At 31.9% G+C, this 16,982-nt stretch overlaps 1 protein-coding gene across 1 annotated transcript; it reads right to left on the bottom strand.

Moving 5' to 3' along the window:
- Window positions 1–437: 437 nt before the first annotated feature.
- Window positions 438–10,120, bottom strand: LOC112703211 (DEAD-box ATP-dependent RNA helicase 16). The gene is made up of 16 exons (XM_025754561.3): window positions 9,717–10,120; window positions 6,610–6,866; window positions 6,211–6,366; window positions 6,024–6,113; window positions 5,732–5,860; window positions 5,103–5,203; window positions 4,620–4,734; window positions 4,113–4,244; window positions 3,641–3,706; window positions 3,232–3,405; window positions 2,944–3,039; window positions 2,612–2,749; window positions 1,956–2,038; window positions 1,834–1,871; window positions 1,342–1,550; window positions 438–718 (listed from the first exon to the last, which is right to left on the bottom strand). The coding sequence occupies exons 2-16, from the start codon at window positions 6,787–6,789 to the stop codon at window positions 644–646; spliced, it is 1,782 nt and encodes a 593-aa protein (XP_025610346.1). The 5' UTR covers window positions 6,790–6,866; window positions 9,717–10,120; the 3' UTR covers window positions 438–643.
- Window positions 10,121–16,982: the final 6,862 nt, after the last annotated feature.

The raw sequence follows: 16,982 nt of genomic DNA, 5'->3' as shown, positions 1-16,982 counted from the left end.
TGTTATTCATTGTTGTCGGCACATAAAGCTACAAAAGAATGCAGCATAGTTAATAAATCAGAATCCATGCTGATTACTAAACTTATTGAAGAGATAATAGAACCAAGATAGATCATAAGAAGAATTAGGCTAAAAATTAGGATATATAAAGAGAAAATAAGATTTCCACTGTAAAAAAGCAAATGAAAGGCCTTCATAACAATTCTCATAGAATCAATAATAAACTGTTCAATAATAGATGAATTGGATCTACTTGGAAACTTAAAAATCCTAAAATGTACAAGAGAAATATCGAGATAGAAGCAAAAACTTGACGTGAATCGACAACCAAAAGTCATCCATCGAAATGCTCATGTTGCAATAATGCATCTAAATCTAATATGTCAGCTTCTTTACTGTCTAATAGAAATGCACAAGTTAAAAGTCCTACACAGTTGTTTAGTGTAAAACGCTTAAATAACGCATTGATGTTTTGTTTTTGGTATAATATTTGCTTCAATGTTGCCTTTTCCTATCAGTCAATGAAATGAATTGTCTAAATCAAATCTTTTGGCTTTAGATTGAATTTCACGACAATTACAATACTATTTAGAACCAAAATTACAACAAAATTGTGGAGCCTGCTACAAGACTCTAGAATAAATCAGTCGGTCTTTCTGTGCTTATGTCTACCACCGCTATTGTTGTGGCTTCCACCTTTGTGCGATCTTTTTGATACCTAAAGACAGATATTTAAATAAAATATCATATTGGACAAAAATAACTAAAAAAAAACTCCACACATTTGAAATTTATCCTGAGATCTAACAAGTATTATATTGACATTAACACAAACAAATCCATACAAGATCTAACGGCTCTATAGTGGTTGTGTTCATTTTCTAATTAACCTGTAAGCCCCAATGATTTGACCAAATTTTCAACTAAGTACATATAGTTTTAAATTTTTTTTAAATAAGTCTTAACATTTGCCAAGATCCCGTAATCAAGTCCTTAGAATATCCTAACATTACAAAATCTTTCCAAATTTTATATAATTACTAATACGTCCCCATCCAATAGTGTCGGCTCAAGGCTCAAGGCTCAAGGCTCAAGGCTCAAGGCTCAAGGCTCAAGGCTCAAGCATATTAAAATTTATTCACCCCAAACAACAAAACTGTCGTTGCACCAAACACTACAAAAATTTATCTTTAAAGCGTCTTCCTCTGTTTTTTATTTTTTCTTTTTTTCCCCTGTTGTTTCTCCCTCCTCTCCCCATTGCACTCTCTCCCACTGTCCGAGATAGAAAATGAACACAAATTAGGAAAGATGTAAGATCCGTGGGAGGTAAAGTTATCATACCGCAGCAGAGATAGCCTTCAAAGGGTCTCCACCTGTTTTTGGTTTTTTCTTGAATCCCTTGCGACGATTATTATTTCCCATTGCATCACTTGCAAGCTTGACCATTTTCCTTGCCTCCTGGGTGGTCTTGTCTAATAGGTAGTTAGGCACATCACGCAGGTGCGAAGGAGGTGCATTCTTGCTTAAAACTTTGTCATGTTTCAACAGATCTGCTCAACCCCAAATACAATTTGAAACCTTAATATTTAACTTCTTCAGATATAAATGTAAAAGTGCCCATCACAGGCACAAGAAAACCAATTAGTTTCATGGATTTGGATCTTATAAAGTTTGAATTTTACTTTAGAAAGTAAAGTATGATCTTCTACCCTTGAATAGTTTCTCTTTCATATTTATTTTTGGTCCCACCTATGAAATAAATAGTGAGAGATCACACTTTACTCTCTAAAGTGAAATTCAAACTTTAGAGGATCCAAATCCTAGTTTCATTACCTAAGTCTCTTGGATTACTTTCAAAGTGGGCCTTCAACCTAAATTAGAAAAGCAAACAAACGTATTAGAAAGATAACACAGCTAGAATCACAAGCATGCCACATCCAATATCAGGTACTCACTTTTCAGAGTTTAGAATTTCATTCCGCAAATCCTGAGCACGTGATTCTCGCACAGCAATTTTAGTTACGCTCTTCCCAATGTCCTGCAACATTATGATAAACATATTATCTAAATAAGCAACTATGATTTCCAAATATAATTAGGAATGCCATGCATATACACTTATAATCAAATAAAAGAACAGGAAGATTTTTTTTTCTAAATCTTTCTAATGCCGTGAATATACCATGACATGCATATACACTAAATCTTCAAGTAAAAGAAAAATAGAAATGGCAGAAAGACACACCAGGCTTGTGAATCAATATTCTCAAGCTTAAGATACAAATGAAACGACAAGCACACAACGATTTTTCTAAATTTAGTCACAAACTCTACCAGGAAGTTGGAACAACAATTATTGGGAGCAGTCCCTGATGCCTTTAGGTGCAGCCATTCTCTGGAACGTGCATTGGGCTGCCCTTTTTCTTAAATTCACAAATTATGTAACAAATTAAATAAGTAATTCCATTTTTAAACTAGAATTTAAATCAAAATGAAGTAGAAAATATATCATGTCACTCAAAGACTAACTACTTGAAGCATTAATGAATTGCTATGGTTGTTTACAAGTTTTTTCTTCAAGAGTAAAGGAAAATAGGAAATGATAAATCACCTCAGCCCTATACCGCAAAGATTCAACTGCATTCTTGGTGAGGAAAGGAAACTCCACAATTGTGTTTGAGCCCTTGTTTTCATCATCACCAACAAAAGCTTTTACTTCTTCCAATGTTTCCATCTCATCTGTTGAAACCTATGAAGAAACAAAGGCATACAGATAAATTAGCCAGGAATGCGTAGCTGGTGCACCTTTAATCTTTTCTAGTTTCTAGTATACCCAGTGGACCAGGACAAGGGACAAACAAACAAATCTAATCTGATAAAGGATATACGCCTTCAAATTCACTCATTGAAAAAAAGCAGGCTTTATTTGTCGGATAAGCTCACCAGAGAAATAGAAGCACCAGAACTATATGCTCTTCCTGTACGTCCAATTCGATGTACATATCCTGCAACACTTCGAGGCATATCAAAGTTTATAACCTGTCCATCAAGGAGGGAAAAAATTAACAACCAATTGTTCAGTATACAGAGCATTTTCCCATGGAATGCAGAGATAATCACAAGATTAAATTTACAATTGTGTAACTCTTTCTAAAATGGCATAGCAGAGCAACAATGTCAAATATGTAATAGATAGTTATGACAAATACACAGAAGGGAGGAGTTGATTACCGTGAATACATTTTTGAAATCAATTCCCCTTACTACTCCAAATTCAGAATCGAGTTTAAGTTTATGTTTCCTAGACTTTCGTGATCCTTTGCCTTCTTTAGGTGCTTCATCCTTCTCCTTCGACTGACTGACATCAGTTGCAATAAGATAATCAAACAGACCAGCATTGAACTCCTGATAAATTCAGATATATCAAAATCATGAGAAACAATATAAACCACACAAATAATAATAATAAAATCCACATCTTAAGAAAACATATTTATTAAGTTCTAATTCTTCACTTGGAAGAAAAAGCCATAGTGCTATGTTAAGTGCCAAAAGCCATATGCACATATCAGCAATCATTTAAAAATATAAAATAAAATAAACAGAAAAAGGAGGAAGTAAACTGGATAATATTGCATACCTCAAGAATATGGAGTCGGGAATTCTGTGGCAACTCAGCATTTAAAACAGCAGACTTAATCCCAAACTAGAAAAAACATGGGAAAAATTAGATAGAGGAAGCAATGACAACAACAAAATAATCCCAACTCAAGTCTAAATGTTTAGGGTTTAGACCATGAGCATTGGTGCAGAGGAATTTTTTAATGAGGTAGAGAAGCAAGAGATAGAACCCTAACAGTTACAAACTCCATCAAGATACTACAGGTTGATTTAAAATTTAATCCAAAACATTTTATAAAAAAATGAAAGAAGGAATAAGTGAGATAAAAATTTTATTCATTATCCATTATACTGACACTGTACAAAAGTCAATGCAAGTCTAATACAATATTATGTATATGTGCTAACATTCGTGTATGACATGCATGATGTAACTAACATAAAATTAGTTGGATTCAATTCATTGAGTGCATAAGAACAACTGTGTATACCTTTTCTAGGAATAATTTCAATCTGAAACTCATGTCTATGTCATTAGTGAATATCAGAACTTTCTTTTGCACTAACTCCAACTTCAAAACAGCAAGGGTGTAGAGCAATTTATCATTGGCAGGGCACAAGATCTGAGAAAAAGATATTTGATGAAAAATGTTAAAGGATTATTAACTCCAAAGTAATAATAATGAGTAAGGAATCACCTGCAAAAAGGAAAAGCACCCTCCATGGAGGTGACATGTAAGATAATTAAAAAAAATGATAACAAGCCTAACATTTTTCCCAAGTGTGAATGGATCAAATTACGATTTTATTTTCAAGGACTAAACTCTTCTCACCCCAAAACAAATAAATATATAAACATTAAAGATCATCCCCATTTCTAGAGTGTACACAGATGTGAGTGAATATGTGATGCAATATTATTGCAGATGCACAAAAGAATTAACATAATCCCAACTACTTCATAATACCAAAGATATGAGAAGAAAGTGATGTCTCACCCAGAACTGCTGAACATTTTTTGGGATCACGTCATCCTTATTATTTCCCACTTCAGGCAAAGTCAAAATGAATGGGTTGTGTAGAATCAACTTCTTTAGTTTGTCAACATCAGTACTGAATGAGTCAATAGTACGTCTCAAACAAATCAATATAATTGAATAGAACTTAAACCATAGACATATGCAATGTAAGATCAGTCCTAGAATAAAGTCATTGAATGATCAATGATCTTAAACAACAAAACACTTGCCAACAAAATTTTATTGAGCCAATTTTGCTATAGTAATCAAGGTGTTTACAAAAGTGCAAGAATGTACCTACCTGTTTTCAGTCACCTATTATCTAATATAATGAAAAAAGATTCAAGCACAACAAAAACAAAGAATTGAAGAATGAGAGATGTACATGCTCATGATAATTAAATAATTGAGCAAAACAAACATGACAAATGGCAGAAACACTGATGATGCAAAATAACACACCTTGATGTTGCGGACATAAGAAGACACTGGCAACTTCTGGGTACATGAGGCGTAAAAGATTTTATATCATTTTCATATCCATATGATAACAGAAGATCTGCCTGGAAGCACAAGAATTGAGAAAATCAATCATTCATTAGATGCAAAAATGAGTAGCACAATCAAGGATCATTCATCTTTAACTTGGATTAGAATGATATTTCCAGTATTTGGAAATTGAAAGTTGATAAGAACCATGGAAACCAAAAAAAAAAGGTATCTAGTCGTCTAATCAAGTTATTCTTGTCAACACATAGCAGGTCAGAGGGAGTGGATCCTCTCCAGTGAGAAAAAAACTGGATAGTATCCAGTGTTCAATCTAACCATTCATTGCACTCTCTCTCTTATTTATTTCTGACCCCACTCATAGAATCAAAGGTGATAGATCACACTGGATTCTATCAATTGTTAAAAAAACTGGAGAGGATCTTTTTCCGGTCAGATTTTGCAAAATGCAATCGAAGTCCAGTGTGAACATAAAGTACTCAATATGAAGAAAGAAACCGACAGCTGTCCTAGAAAATGTTCAACTAAGAATAAAATGTGGACAACTAGATACTATACAAACAATATGCTACATCTGATTTCACCTCATCAAGAATTAGAGTTTCAAGCGTAGCATTAATGGAAGCTGGTTGAAGTACACCATCAAACAGGCACTTTGCTAGGCAAGCAGGTGTGGATATCAAAATATCAGGAGGTCCAGTCAGAGCTGCACGCTGCAAACCCAATGCAGAACAAAAATAGCAATAAGATTTATGCAGCATGCACTACGAACTAACAATTACATACAAAATAATAAAATTTCCACACATCATGGCATCACATAGAAACTAGTGATAATGAAGAAACAATAACAAAAAAGAAGGCATGGTCACTAACCAGATCAGAAGCTTGCATATTGCTATTCAATTGGGCGACTTTCAGTTGAACTCGGCATAACTCAATGAGTGACACAACCTCTGTGTAGACCTGAAGTTACAATCCAATTGAAACATATTAGCAAAGTAGAACGAAAAAGGAAAACACACACATAAAGAGAACATTAACAAAGCTAAAGAAAACCAACCTGTTGACACAGCTCGCGAGTCGGAACAAGAACAAAAGCATTGGGTGCCTGCTTCTTGCGATCAACATTAGCGAATAGTTTCTGTAGCATGGGGAGAAGGTAAGCAAACGTCTTCCCAGAACCCGTCTTCGCACGAGCAACCACATCCTTACCTTCCTAAAAAAACAAATGAACTAGTGAGCTTCCCCAATTGGAGACCCTACATTGCAGAATGCATAGAATCTCGAAAAACCTAACCAACTTCTAACTAACTTAACCAACCAACCAACCAGCTATATCAAAACTCGGCAAAACAGAAAGTTGTTGCCACTGACAATAATATATAATATTGTAACTAATAACTGACTAACTAACTAACTGGCTAACTAACAATTAGAAGTAAAGGGGCTAGAGAGTGACCAGAATGAGTGGAATAGCGACTCTCTGAATTGGTGTGGGCTTGTCGATTCCTTTCTTGAGCAAGGCACGAATGAGACGAGCGTCCACACCGAGCTCCTCGAAGCTCTTATCGTCGCTTGCATCTTCTTCATATCGCTGCATTGTTTCTTTCAATATGTTTTCGGTTGTTGTCGCCGCCATCACAGCACCACAATTCGGGAATGGACGTTGCACTAATGGCAGCACCCTAGCCTTATAGTCGACAGCGAACCTTTAAACTGATAAGCAACAATAAGGGATAGTTATTAGAACCGAAACAGTAATTGACCCGTTCATACGACTGGGTCACCGGGTCCCTGGTTTAACCAATGGGTTTCTAGTTGAATCGGTTGACCTAGTCACAATTAAATATAAATACAAAATTGCAAAAAATAAGCTTAAAATTAAAAATTCAAAACGTCTTCATAAACACATTAACAATTCTTAAACATAACTAAGCAAAAATAGAAAATATACTAGTAATAGTACAAAAATACTTTCTCAATTTAAATGAAGAGAGCAAAACATAACACAATAAGTAAATCAAATGCATCAAGACAAATTGGAATAATTAACAAACTAATCAAAAACTAAATTCAACTAATTATACCAACTCAATATTACCTATGTAAGAATCAAATGAATCAATACTAAGAATCAAATCTATTCTTACAGCAACAAATTCGGCTCATTGATAATTTCATCAACAAATTCAACCATGATAATTTTCAGCAACAAAAAATTTAGCTCCAAAGATGATTTGCAGCAACAAAAGGTTTAGCTAAGTAATTATTTCAGCAAGACAGCAACAAATTCAAGGTTCAGTGATGATAATTGGCAATAAATTCAACTCGGTGATGATTTCATCAACCAAAAAATTAGCTCAGTGATATTTTCAGCAACAAATTCAACTTACAACAACAAATTCAACAAATCCAAGTTCACTCATGATTTACAGCAACATTTAGATTAGCATCAAGGCAAATTAATTAATCAGCAATTCAGCAACATCTCAAAATACATGAAGGGAAATCTGAAAAAGAGAGAACAGGGGAAGCGATGATGCAGAGACTCATCAACGGTCCACGGTCCACGGTCCACGGCGATGGCAACGACCCGAAACCAGAAGACGACGAGCGCACGGAAGGCGACGAAGCAAGCGGATCCCACGTGTTGCTTCTGCCGCCGCCGGCGAGGAGCCCAGGGACGAGACTCGAGTGAGACGACGAGGAAGGCCGCGAGACGAGCGACGAGACACCGGCGAGTGTGATTGAGACGAGCGACGAGACGGCGGCAAGTGTAGAGGGCTAGGCAGTGAGAAAGACGAGAGAGTTGGAGTCTCAGAATTGAGGGAGAGATGAGAGTCTCAGGGTGAGATGAGTTAGAAGAGCTAGGGTTTTGGTGTTTTTTCCAAGGTTCTGAAAACCGAACCAGTCATCAAACCGCTCTAGTCATTGGTTCACTAGTTTATTGGTCCAACCGATCTAACCATGGTTCAACCGGAAAAACCGTTCCATAATAAAATAATAAATAAATTATAAATAAACATCCTAAATATCTTTGAAATTTAAAACCCTACATAAAATATCACCAATTAAATGTAATTAATCATCAAAATATGCAATGACTTGCTGCAAATTTGTTTACAATTAACATAATTATACTTCCATTAAAAATAGCTGGATTGAATTAAAATGCACAAGTTAAAGATAGAGAATATTGTCTTAATGTAGCTAAGTCAAAAAGTAAAACAAAAAATGATAGTGTTGCACAATAAACACACAACAGAGCCTGAAACAAACACACAACAGAGGCTGAAACAAAAACACAACAAAGCCTGAAACAAAAAAATCCAACACGGAGGACGGGTAGCAGGTCGGCAGAGATCAAGAACAGGGACAGTGCAACCAAACAATGAACAAAACAATGAAAACAGAATTTTTTTTATATAACAGAACAATCAAAACATGAATCATACAATCACTAATTGCAAATTTTTTCTTCATAAGAACAGAACAATGAAAACATGAAACATATAATAAATCAAAAGATCACCAATTGCAAATTTTTTACTAAGAACAGAAGTTAGAACAGTGAAAAATGAAGAAAGATTAACAGTTTTCAACCCAATTTTAACAAAGCTCATCACAATGATTAACAACAACAAAAAAAGCAATGAAGGAACAGTGAATCAGTAACATAGGCAGTGCAAATTCAAGAAACTTTAATAAAATTTAACTACAGAAACAGACAGTAAAGTAGTAATAGAGTTATAAATTTAAAATTTATCATCAAATACAATCAGTGAGCAAAACCAGTCAACCAAGTACTGACTGGGCATTCGGGAAAAAAAATCAAAAGAACGTTTAAATCACAGCAAAAACACAACAACAACAATAGGAACATTTAAAACAAAGCAACCCAAAAAAAATCTAAAAATCACCATTGCTGAAAACAATGATTTGATACGTGTATGCTCAAAGAATTAAAAGCTAAGCTTACAGGAAAGTGAAGAATACCCAAACCAAAGAACCTTCAATCACAGCTTAAATCAAGAACAGAAAATCACAACAAAAACAAAAAAAAATTAAAAGTAACAGAAGAAAAACAGAACAACAACACAAGAACAATTAGCAAATTAACAAGTTCACAATAACAGTTAAAATTTACCAGAAGAACACTAATGCAAGTGGAATCATCATGCTAATATGTTTTTTGCAAAGATGCTATTTGTGCAGCTAAAATTTCCTAATTACTAAGATCCAATTATTCTAATTTCACATGCAATCAACTTACTAAGTTTCTAAAAGCTAGAAATTATAAAACCTACCAGAAATATGGTTAAAGCATTTTATCAAACATGTTGAGTGCGGCAAAATTAAAACGAAATAAGAGAATTCAAGGCTTAATATCAATGTGATTTAGAAGAGAACATAACTATTGTAACTTTAATTCATTCTATGAAAAATCCAAACCACTACCAAATCAAATAGTTTCTTATTGTAATGGAAATCAGAAGTTGCAGAGTTTGAAGCAGAGTATTGGTGTTGTGTGAGTGTATTGTCTGGTGACGGGTTTAGGGAACTCACGGCGGCGACAAAAGAGAGCAGTTCGACGACTAGGTGGAGCGCGCGGGTTGGTCGCAGAGTTTGAAGCAGAGCAACGTGGCTTCCAGACGAACGCGAATGCGAACTCGAACGGTGAACGGCTAGTGAACGCGAACGGGGAACGGCTAGCGAACGTGAACGGCGAAGAACGCGAACGTAGACGACAGCTGAACGAAAGAAAGCAGCCGCGATCGGTGACAGCGAACAGGGGTTGAAGACTTGGAGCACGAGGGAAGCTAGATAGACGGACGGATGGAGAACTTTGAGTGCGACGGACGGCGTCAGTATGCCACTCCTTGCGGCGGTGGTGTAGGCTTACAGTGCTAGGGTTTTTTGGCTGGGTTTGTGTTATTTCTATCTGAATGAAAGAAAGAAAGGGAGAAAGCGAGAAAGAAACGGAGCTTCCGTTTTTGTGTAAACCGGGCGGGTTCAGGTTCGGTCCGACCTGCCGGTTCTTGGCCGGTTAACCGTTTCTCACCGGTTTTCTAAACAACGATTTTACATATCTGACCGAACTGCTAATGTTGCTGGTTCGCAGCTGAATCGGTCTGATTGATCGGTCCGGTTCAATTTTCAGAATATTGGTTTTTTTCTTTTTGGTGAGTTTTGGATTGAGGCTAGTGTAGTGTAGGATGTAGTTTCTTCTTTTAAAAAAAATACCCGATCTGAGTTGTATAAATCAGTCGGGTCACCCTTTTTTTTTTTTAAAACCTGCAAGGTTGACTCAAGTCTCTTTGAGTCTGATGGAAATATAGTTATTAGAATCGAATCGGTAATTAATTCGATCATATGACAGGGTTACTGGGTTATTGATTCAACCGATGGGTCACTTATTTATATGGTTGACTCGGTCATAATTAAATAAAAATAAAAAATTATAAAAATAAAATTAAAAATTAAATGCATGTTTTCAAAAAAATATATTAATGACAATCAAATACAATTCTTAGATATAATTTATGGTGTAAAAATAAATAATAAATTAATCACTAGTATAAAATACTTTATCAATTTAAATGAATGAGGGAAAACAAAAGATAACACAATCAATATTAATATATCAATATGTTTGTATATTATGTGTTGTTACTTGTTTGGTATCCATGTTAATCCATGCTTAAAAGAATAAAAAAATAAAAATTCATTCATGGATTATTATATATTTAATTTTTGTCACATATATTAATAAAAAAACAAAATGGGGCGCAATGGTTCAGCAGGGCGCGGGTGTATCGTGGACCCGCACGGTTCAGTGCGGTCTAAAGTGCGAACCGGTCGATTCTTAATGAATTTGACTATCGTTGATCGGTTCAATTGTAAGTTCGGTCCAATCCACCAAGCGAATTGGCCAGACCACCAGTTCATCAGTTTTTCAGTCGAATCGGTCAATCCAGTCCAATTCTAATAACTATGGATGGGAGCACGGTCCAACAAGTACTCAACTTGGTCAAGTGATCGAGTGAGCAAGTTTCCGATCGAATCAGACAAATTGAGTTGAATTTAATAACAATGCAATAAAGTGTAGGGTCATCAGTTATATCATCACATCTATGAAAGCTTAGATATTTTCCATGAAAATAAGTTTATGTTTTTTTTTAATTAAAATTTAAGAATTAAATTAGCAGCTTAGAATAGGGATGCCAAAACTCAAATCCTCATGAAGATTGTCTCAAATAGAGATTCAAAGATGAAGAATTTTTTTCTATGGAGATGGGGATGGGACCAAAATTCTTTCGAGACAGACGTGGGGATCCAAGTGAAGATCTTTACCTCATCTTGACTAATCTCCGAATTTTTAAATTTACTTAAATATCTTTAATAATTTTAATATAAATTTTTTAGTCATTTCACATACTATATATATTGAAAAACTTAACCCTAATTTCCAAAGTGTCTTCCCTTCTCTCCATAATACTAACACTATGTCGTCCCACTCTCCAGTCATCCCAAAAGGCCAAAACTCGCAAATCTCAATATCTCATAGCGTCACAACCATACTCCTCACCACTCTTGCTCAGTGCATATTGTGTCGTCACCCGATCGCTATCTTATTGTCTCTGATTGCGATGTCCTTTCTCGTTTTTACTGCTACGTGACTATGTCCTTGTATGTTGTAATAATGTTTTCTGATTTTTTTTTATTTTTTATTAGAACTTTCATATAAATGATCAATATAGAAAAATGGAGAATGAGGTCCCGTAAAGAATGGAGATTTGTGGAAAATAAAAATGGGGAACAATATTCTTCCATGACGAAAATTAGAGTGGGAATAAGGAACGAATCTAGGGCAGAGACGAAAAATAAATTCAGGACAGAAATGAAAAACGATAAGATATCTTTCACTCCGTCCTGTCCTGGTATCATCTCTAACTTAGAAAGTGTTACTTATTATTTTAAAAAAAATAATGATCTTATATAAGAGGTTTTTTTTATGAAATCAAAACAAAAATTTTATATCTATCAAAATTAATGATTTTTAACCAACTCTTCCTACTCAACATATAATTTACATCACAAGGCATGTCAATTTTTTATTAGCTGCTTTTTTTATCTGGTCAATAATGACACTTGTTGATTTGAGTTGTCTAAATTTAACTAAAATTATTCTTTTCACTGCTTTGTCCTTGTGTTGTGCCTCCACGCCACTCTCTCCTTTCAAAAGATAATAATGTATTTTACACCACTTAATAGGTGAAGTGAAGACCCATAAATTTTGATTGGTTTTAATTATGTTAAGTAATTCAAATGTTTATTATAGTAAATATTCCGGAACAATAACATTTAAGACGACATTATAATATTCTCAAATTAACTAAAAGAACTTTAGCTAAATAAATCGGAAAAATCTTATTTAAAAAGAAACAATTTATATAACAAAAAAAAAAGAAGGTTTTCAGAAATAAACAAATAAAATTTAAAATCAAATAAAACGGATAAAAAACTTTACGGAATACAAAAAAGGAACCACGCACTTCAATAATATATACTCTTTATACCAATGGCTACCCATATATCATGGAAAAAGTACACTATGTCTGCCAAAAGTTCCATGACCACTATGTAGAAGAGAATGCTAGAAAGGGGATAGAGATATTTATAACAATATATAATGTTAAAATTAATTTTGGTGTCTAAAATTTTTTTCTTTTCTATCCTTCCTAATAACTTACTTTTAATTACAGAATTCCCACTACTTCATTTTCATTCACGTTCACGTTCACGTCAATGTAACTTCTATAATTATTTCGCAAATAGAATACCAGTTTTTCTTGTTAATTTTTCTCATTTCATGTTACTGCATAATACTTTAGTATAGGTCAGTTACAGAATTTTCACTACTTCATCTTCATTTATACCAGTTTCTCCTCTTAATCTTTCTCACTTCACATTATTGGTTACTCCATAATAAAAAATTTTTTTTTATTTCTCATCCATCTTCTCCTACATCCTTCTCACTTCACCTAAATATAACATAAAACCTACTATAATTTGGATTTCGTCATTAAATAAAAGTGGTCGACGAACTTGGCAAGACTATGACAAGCAACAAAGACAAAATATAAGTGAAGAACAGAGGCAGCAACACCTTGCCAGAAGGCGTGCCAGTTACCGAAAGAGTATTAGATGAGAAAAACAAATCGATACATCGAGTGGACTAACTAACATGACAACATCATTACAAGATATCACAAATACACCCATACCCGCTCATCAATATTCTGTATCAGGTACTCTAAGTTATACTTTACATTGATAAATTTATGTTGTTAGTTTATCATTTACAGTCCAGCTACACATACAAGCCTTTTTGGCTTACAAGCTATACAAGTTGCTCCAAGTCCAAGAAAAAAACATGCACACCACTCTTTTAGAATCAAGCGTCCAACGCACGCGCCTTAATCACCCTTCCACAACACGTTCACTCTTCCTTTTCTTCCTCAATCAAAACGCAAACCGTCAAAATTCAAGGGACATTCAAAACAAATTACGATTCTGTAGAAACGTTCTAACTCCTCATGAAGAGTAGAAGAAATCAAGAAGAAAAGATATAAATCTCCATAAAAAATCACCAAAAAAATGAAAAAATATTATTCAAGATACTGTTTTACTGTTCTTCTAGATTTTTCTTCTAGATTGTCTCTGCCATGTGCCTCATCCTTAACCAGCAAAACATTAAAAGATTTCAAGAAGAAATATACTGTCTCCCCTTGTTTTGGGTGTATTTCTTAAATCCTTTAGGTGTATTTCTATAATCCTTTGGGTGTATTTCTGTAACTGTTTGGGTGTAGTTCTGTAATCTTTTCTATAACGTTTGGGTGTATTTTTGTAACCGTTTGGGTGTATTTCTGTAATCGTTTGGGTGTATTTATATAATCATTTGGGTGTATTTCTGAAGTTCCATTATCTTCAAAACGATTTCAAAGTTTGATTTCAGGACCTGACAATTGAAAAAAAAAACGAAGCAAAAAGAGAATGCATGAAGGAGATCCAACAAATTTGGCAAGAAACTCGAAAAAAGAAACGAAATCTTTTGAAAAATAGAAGTTATATATTTATAATTGATTTGAATTGATTTAAAAGTCTGTTAAAGAGGCACGTAACATAAGCAGCGTGTTTAGTGGGTTTTGTTCTCTTCAAACTTGTAAAGTTTATAAACCCAAAACACTTGTATGTAGAGATTTTCTCTATCATTTAATATGAATTATTTTTTACGCTATAATAATTTTTCTAAATATACAGATACTCACAATAACAGCAGAGTTGGTTCAAGTAATATACCAAATGGTCCAAATATGGGTAGAAATCCTGTATATTTATATTTATTTAATTAATAATAATTTATTTTTCTTTAAATTTTGATTCAATAAATTTTTTATTATTGGCCTAAATAATATTATTATAGATATTATTATATTGTCTTAATATACTTTACATAATTATAATCTCAATTATTAGATAATTTAATAATTTTTATAGCTGTATTATTATAAGAAAACTATATATGTTGAATGTTTATTAAATATTTGTTATTAAATTTTCTGACTATGTAACAAGAAACTTAGTGGATAATTTTGGTATATTTTTTTAACTTTTTTTCTACAATTTAGTTTGTCATTTAATTTAAATTATTTTTACAATATCTTTATATTAATGTACTTTTAGTATTATTTATCTATAATTTATCTATCGAATGTACTCTTAAGTTCTCAACATACATGATTTTTAATTTAATAACAACTTTTTTAAATATTTAGATATTTAGATACTCATAATAACAGCGGAAATGATTCAAGTAATAGACCGAATGGTAATAAATATGGATAAGACTCCTGTATATTTATTTAATTAATAGTAATTTATTTTTTCTTAAATTTTGATTCAATAAACTTTTTATTATTGTCCTAAATAATATTATTATAAGAATAAATAAAATGTTCTCGCCGTATCATTAAAAAAAATTATAATAGATATATGTTTAATAATATAATTGTAACTTAAATTTTTTCACTGTATAACAAAAAAAATTTTCATATAATTTTGATATATTTTTTAATACTTTTTTTTCTAAAAAATAGATATATCATAAGTGGCAATTTCTTCACTACATAAATTTAAATTGATAAATTTACTATTTTTAATATAATTATTATGCTACCAATTTAATATAATTTTTATATTCACGAATTACTTATTTCTAAAGAATAATTATACACAGTAAAATATAATCATTTAAAATATATTATTATCGTTCCAATAATATGATTACTATTATTCAGACTAGGGGCTCAACAGGCACTGTTCAGCCGCTTTTCTATTGAGTTAAAAAATATTTTTATTTTTATTTTTAAAATTATAAATTTATTATCAATAATTAAAAAATAAATTATAAAAAAATAAAATATTTTAAGTTATTTAATATATATAGAAAGTATAAAATAAATAAATTTAAATTAAAAAATAAAAAAATATTATTATTATGTGTAACGAAATCAAGATAAAGATTTACTAATATTATTTACAAATTAGTTATTTATATATTAAATTTATTTATTTTGTTAATCCTATTTAATTTGAAGTAAATTTAAAAATTTATATTCAAAATATCCTTTTTTATATACATAATTCTAATAGATAAAAAATTATTTCTTTAATATTATATTAAATATCTTTAATTTTTTTAATTTTATTATTATTTTAAAATGATTAATTTTTATTTTGATTATATCATCTTATCATATTAATTTTATTATACATCTTATCATTTTCTCTTATAATTATGTTGTCTTGTTTCATTCTCCTTCCTTGTTTTCTTCTTTTATTAACCTCAACCACAATCAATTACCACCGTATTATTATTGCAGCTCTTATTTTTATTTATCACTTTGATCCATACATATCTATTATGTTAACTTTTGAGCTGTTAAAGATTTATTAAAAGAATTATTTTTTATTTGATTTAATTTAGATATCTAAATGTATAACTATTATATAGATACTTATTTTTCATACTTGCTTGTTAAATCATATTTTATCATTTTAAAAAAAATTTAAGATATCAAGCATTCAAAAATTTTGTATAGAATAATTAAATATAAAATTTATAAGTTATTTAATTTTTTTAATATATAGAATAATTAAATTTAAATTAACTTAGGTATAGTATAATACTAAAATCATTACGTTGTTACTATGTGTAACAATGAAGATAAAAATTTATAAATATTTGTAAATTTATTTATTTCTCAATTATATTTAAGTTAAAGCAGATATAAAAATTTATATTTAAATCACTCTTTCTCTCGCATAATTTAAATATCTTAAAAATTTTATTTTTTATAATTTTATATTCAACATTTTAAATTACCTTCAGTTTTATTATTCTTTTAGAATGTTTAATTTTTATTTTTATTATTCTTTTTTCTTACTATTATCTATCTACGTATGTGGTGCACGAAATTGTGATATCTAATAATGACATTCAACTTGATATACGCATCTACTAACTCAGTACTTTCTTCACAACTTTGCACAACTAACCAGCAAGTGCACTGGGTCGTCCAAGTAATAAACCTTACGTGAGTAAGGGTCGATTCCACAGAGATTGTTGGTATGAAGCAAGCTATGGTCATCTTGTAAATCTCAGTTAAGCGGATAATAAATGGTTATGGAGTTTTCGAATAATAATAATAATAAATAAATAGAAAATAAAGATAGAAATACTTATGTAAATCATTGGTGAGAATTTCA

The sequence above is a fragment of the Arachis hypogaea genome, chromosome 7, assembly GCF_003086295.3.
Source record: "Arachis hypogaea cultivar Tifrunner chromosome 7, arahy.Tifrunner.gnm2.J5K5, whole genome shotgun sequence".
NCBI classification, from domain to species: Eukaryota; Viridiplantae; Streptophyta; class Magnoliopsida; order Fabales; family Fabaceae; genus Arachis; species Arachis hypogaea.
This window is presented reverse-complemented; position numbering and strand designations above follow the sequence as displayed.

Bases quoted from the DNA above. Each gene is read 5' to 3' on its own strand.
- LOC112703211 (XM_025754561.3), bottom strand. From the start codon at position 6,789: ATGGCGGCGACAACAACCGAAAACATATTGAAAGAAACAATGCAGCGA. The intron at 1,872-1,955 runs GTGAGTACCTGA...TTTCTAATTTAG, and splicing joins GAAATTCTAAACTCTGAAAA to GTTGAAGGCCCACTTTGAAA. The intron at 719-1,341 runs GTATGATAACTT...ATCTGTCTTTAG, and splicing joins TGAAGGCTATCTCTGCTGCG to GTATCAAAAAGATCGCACAA.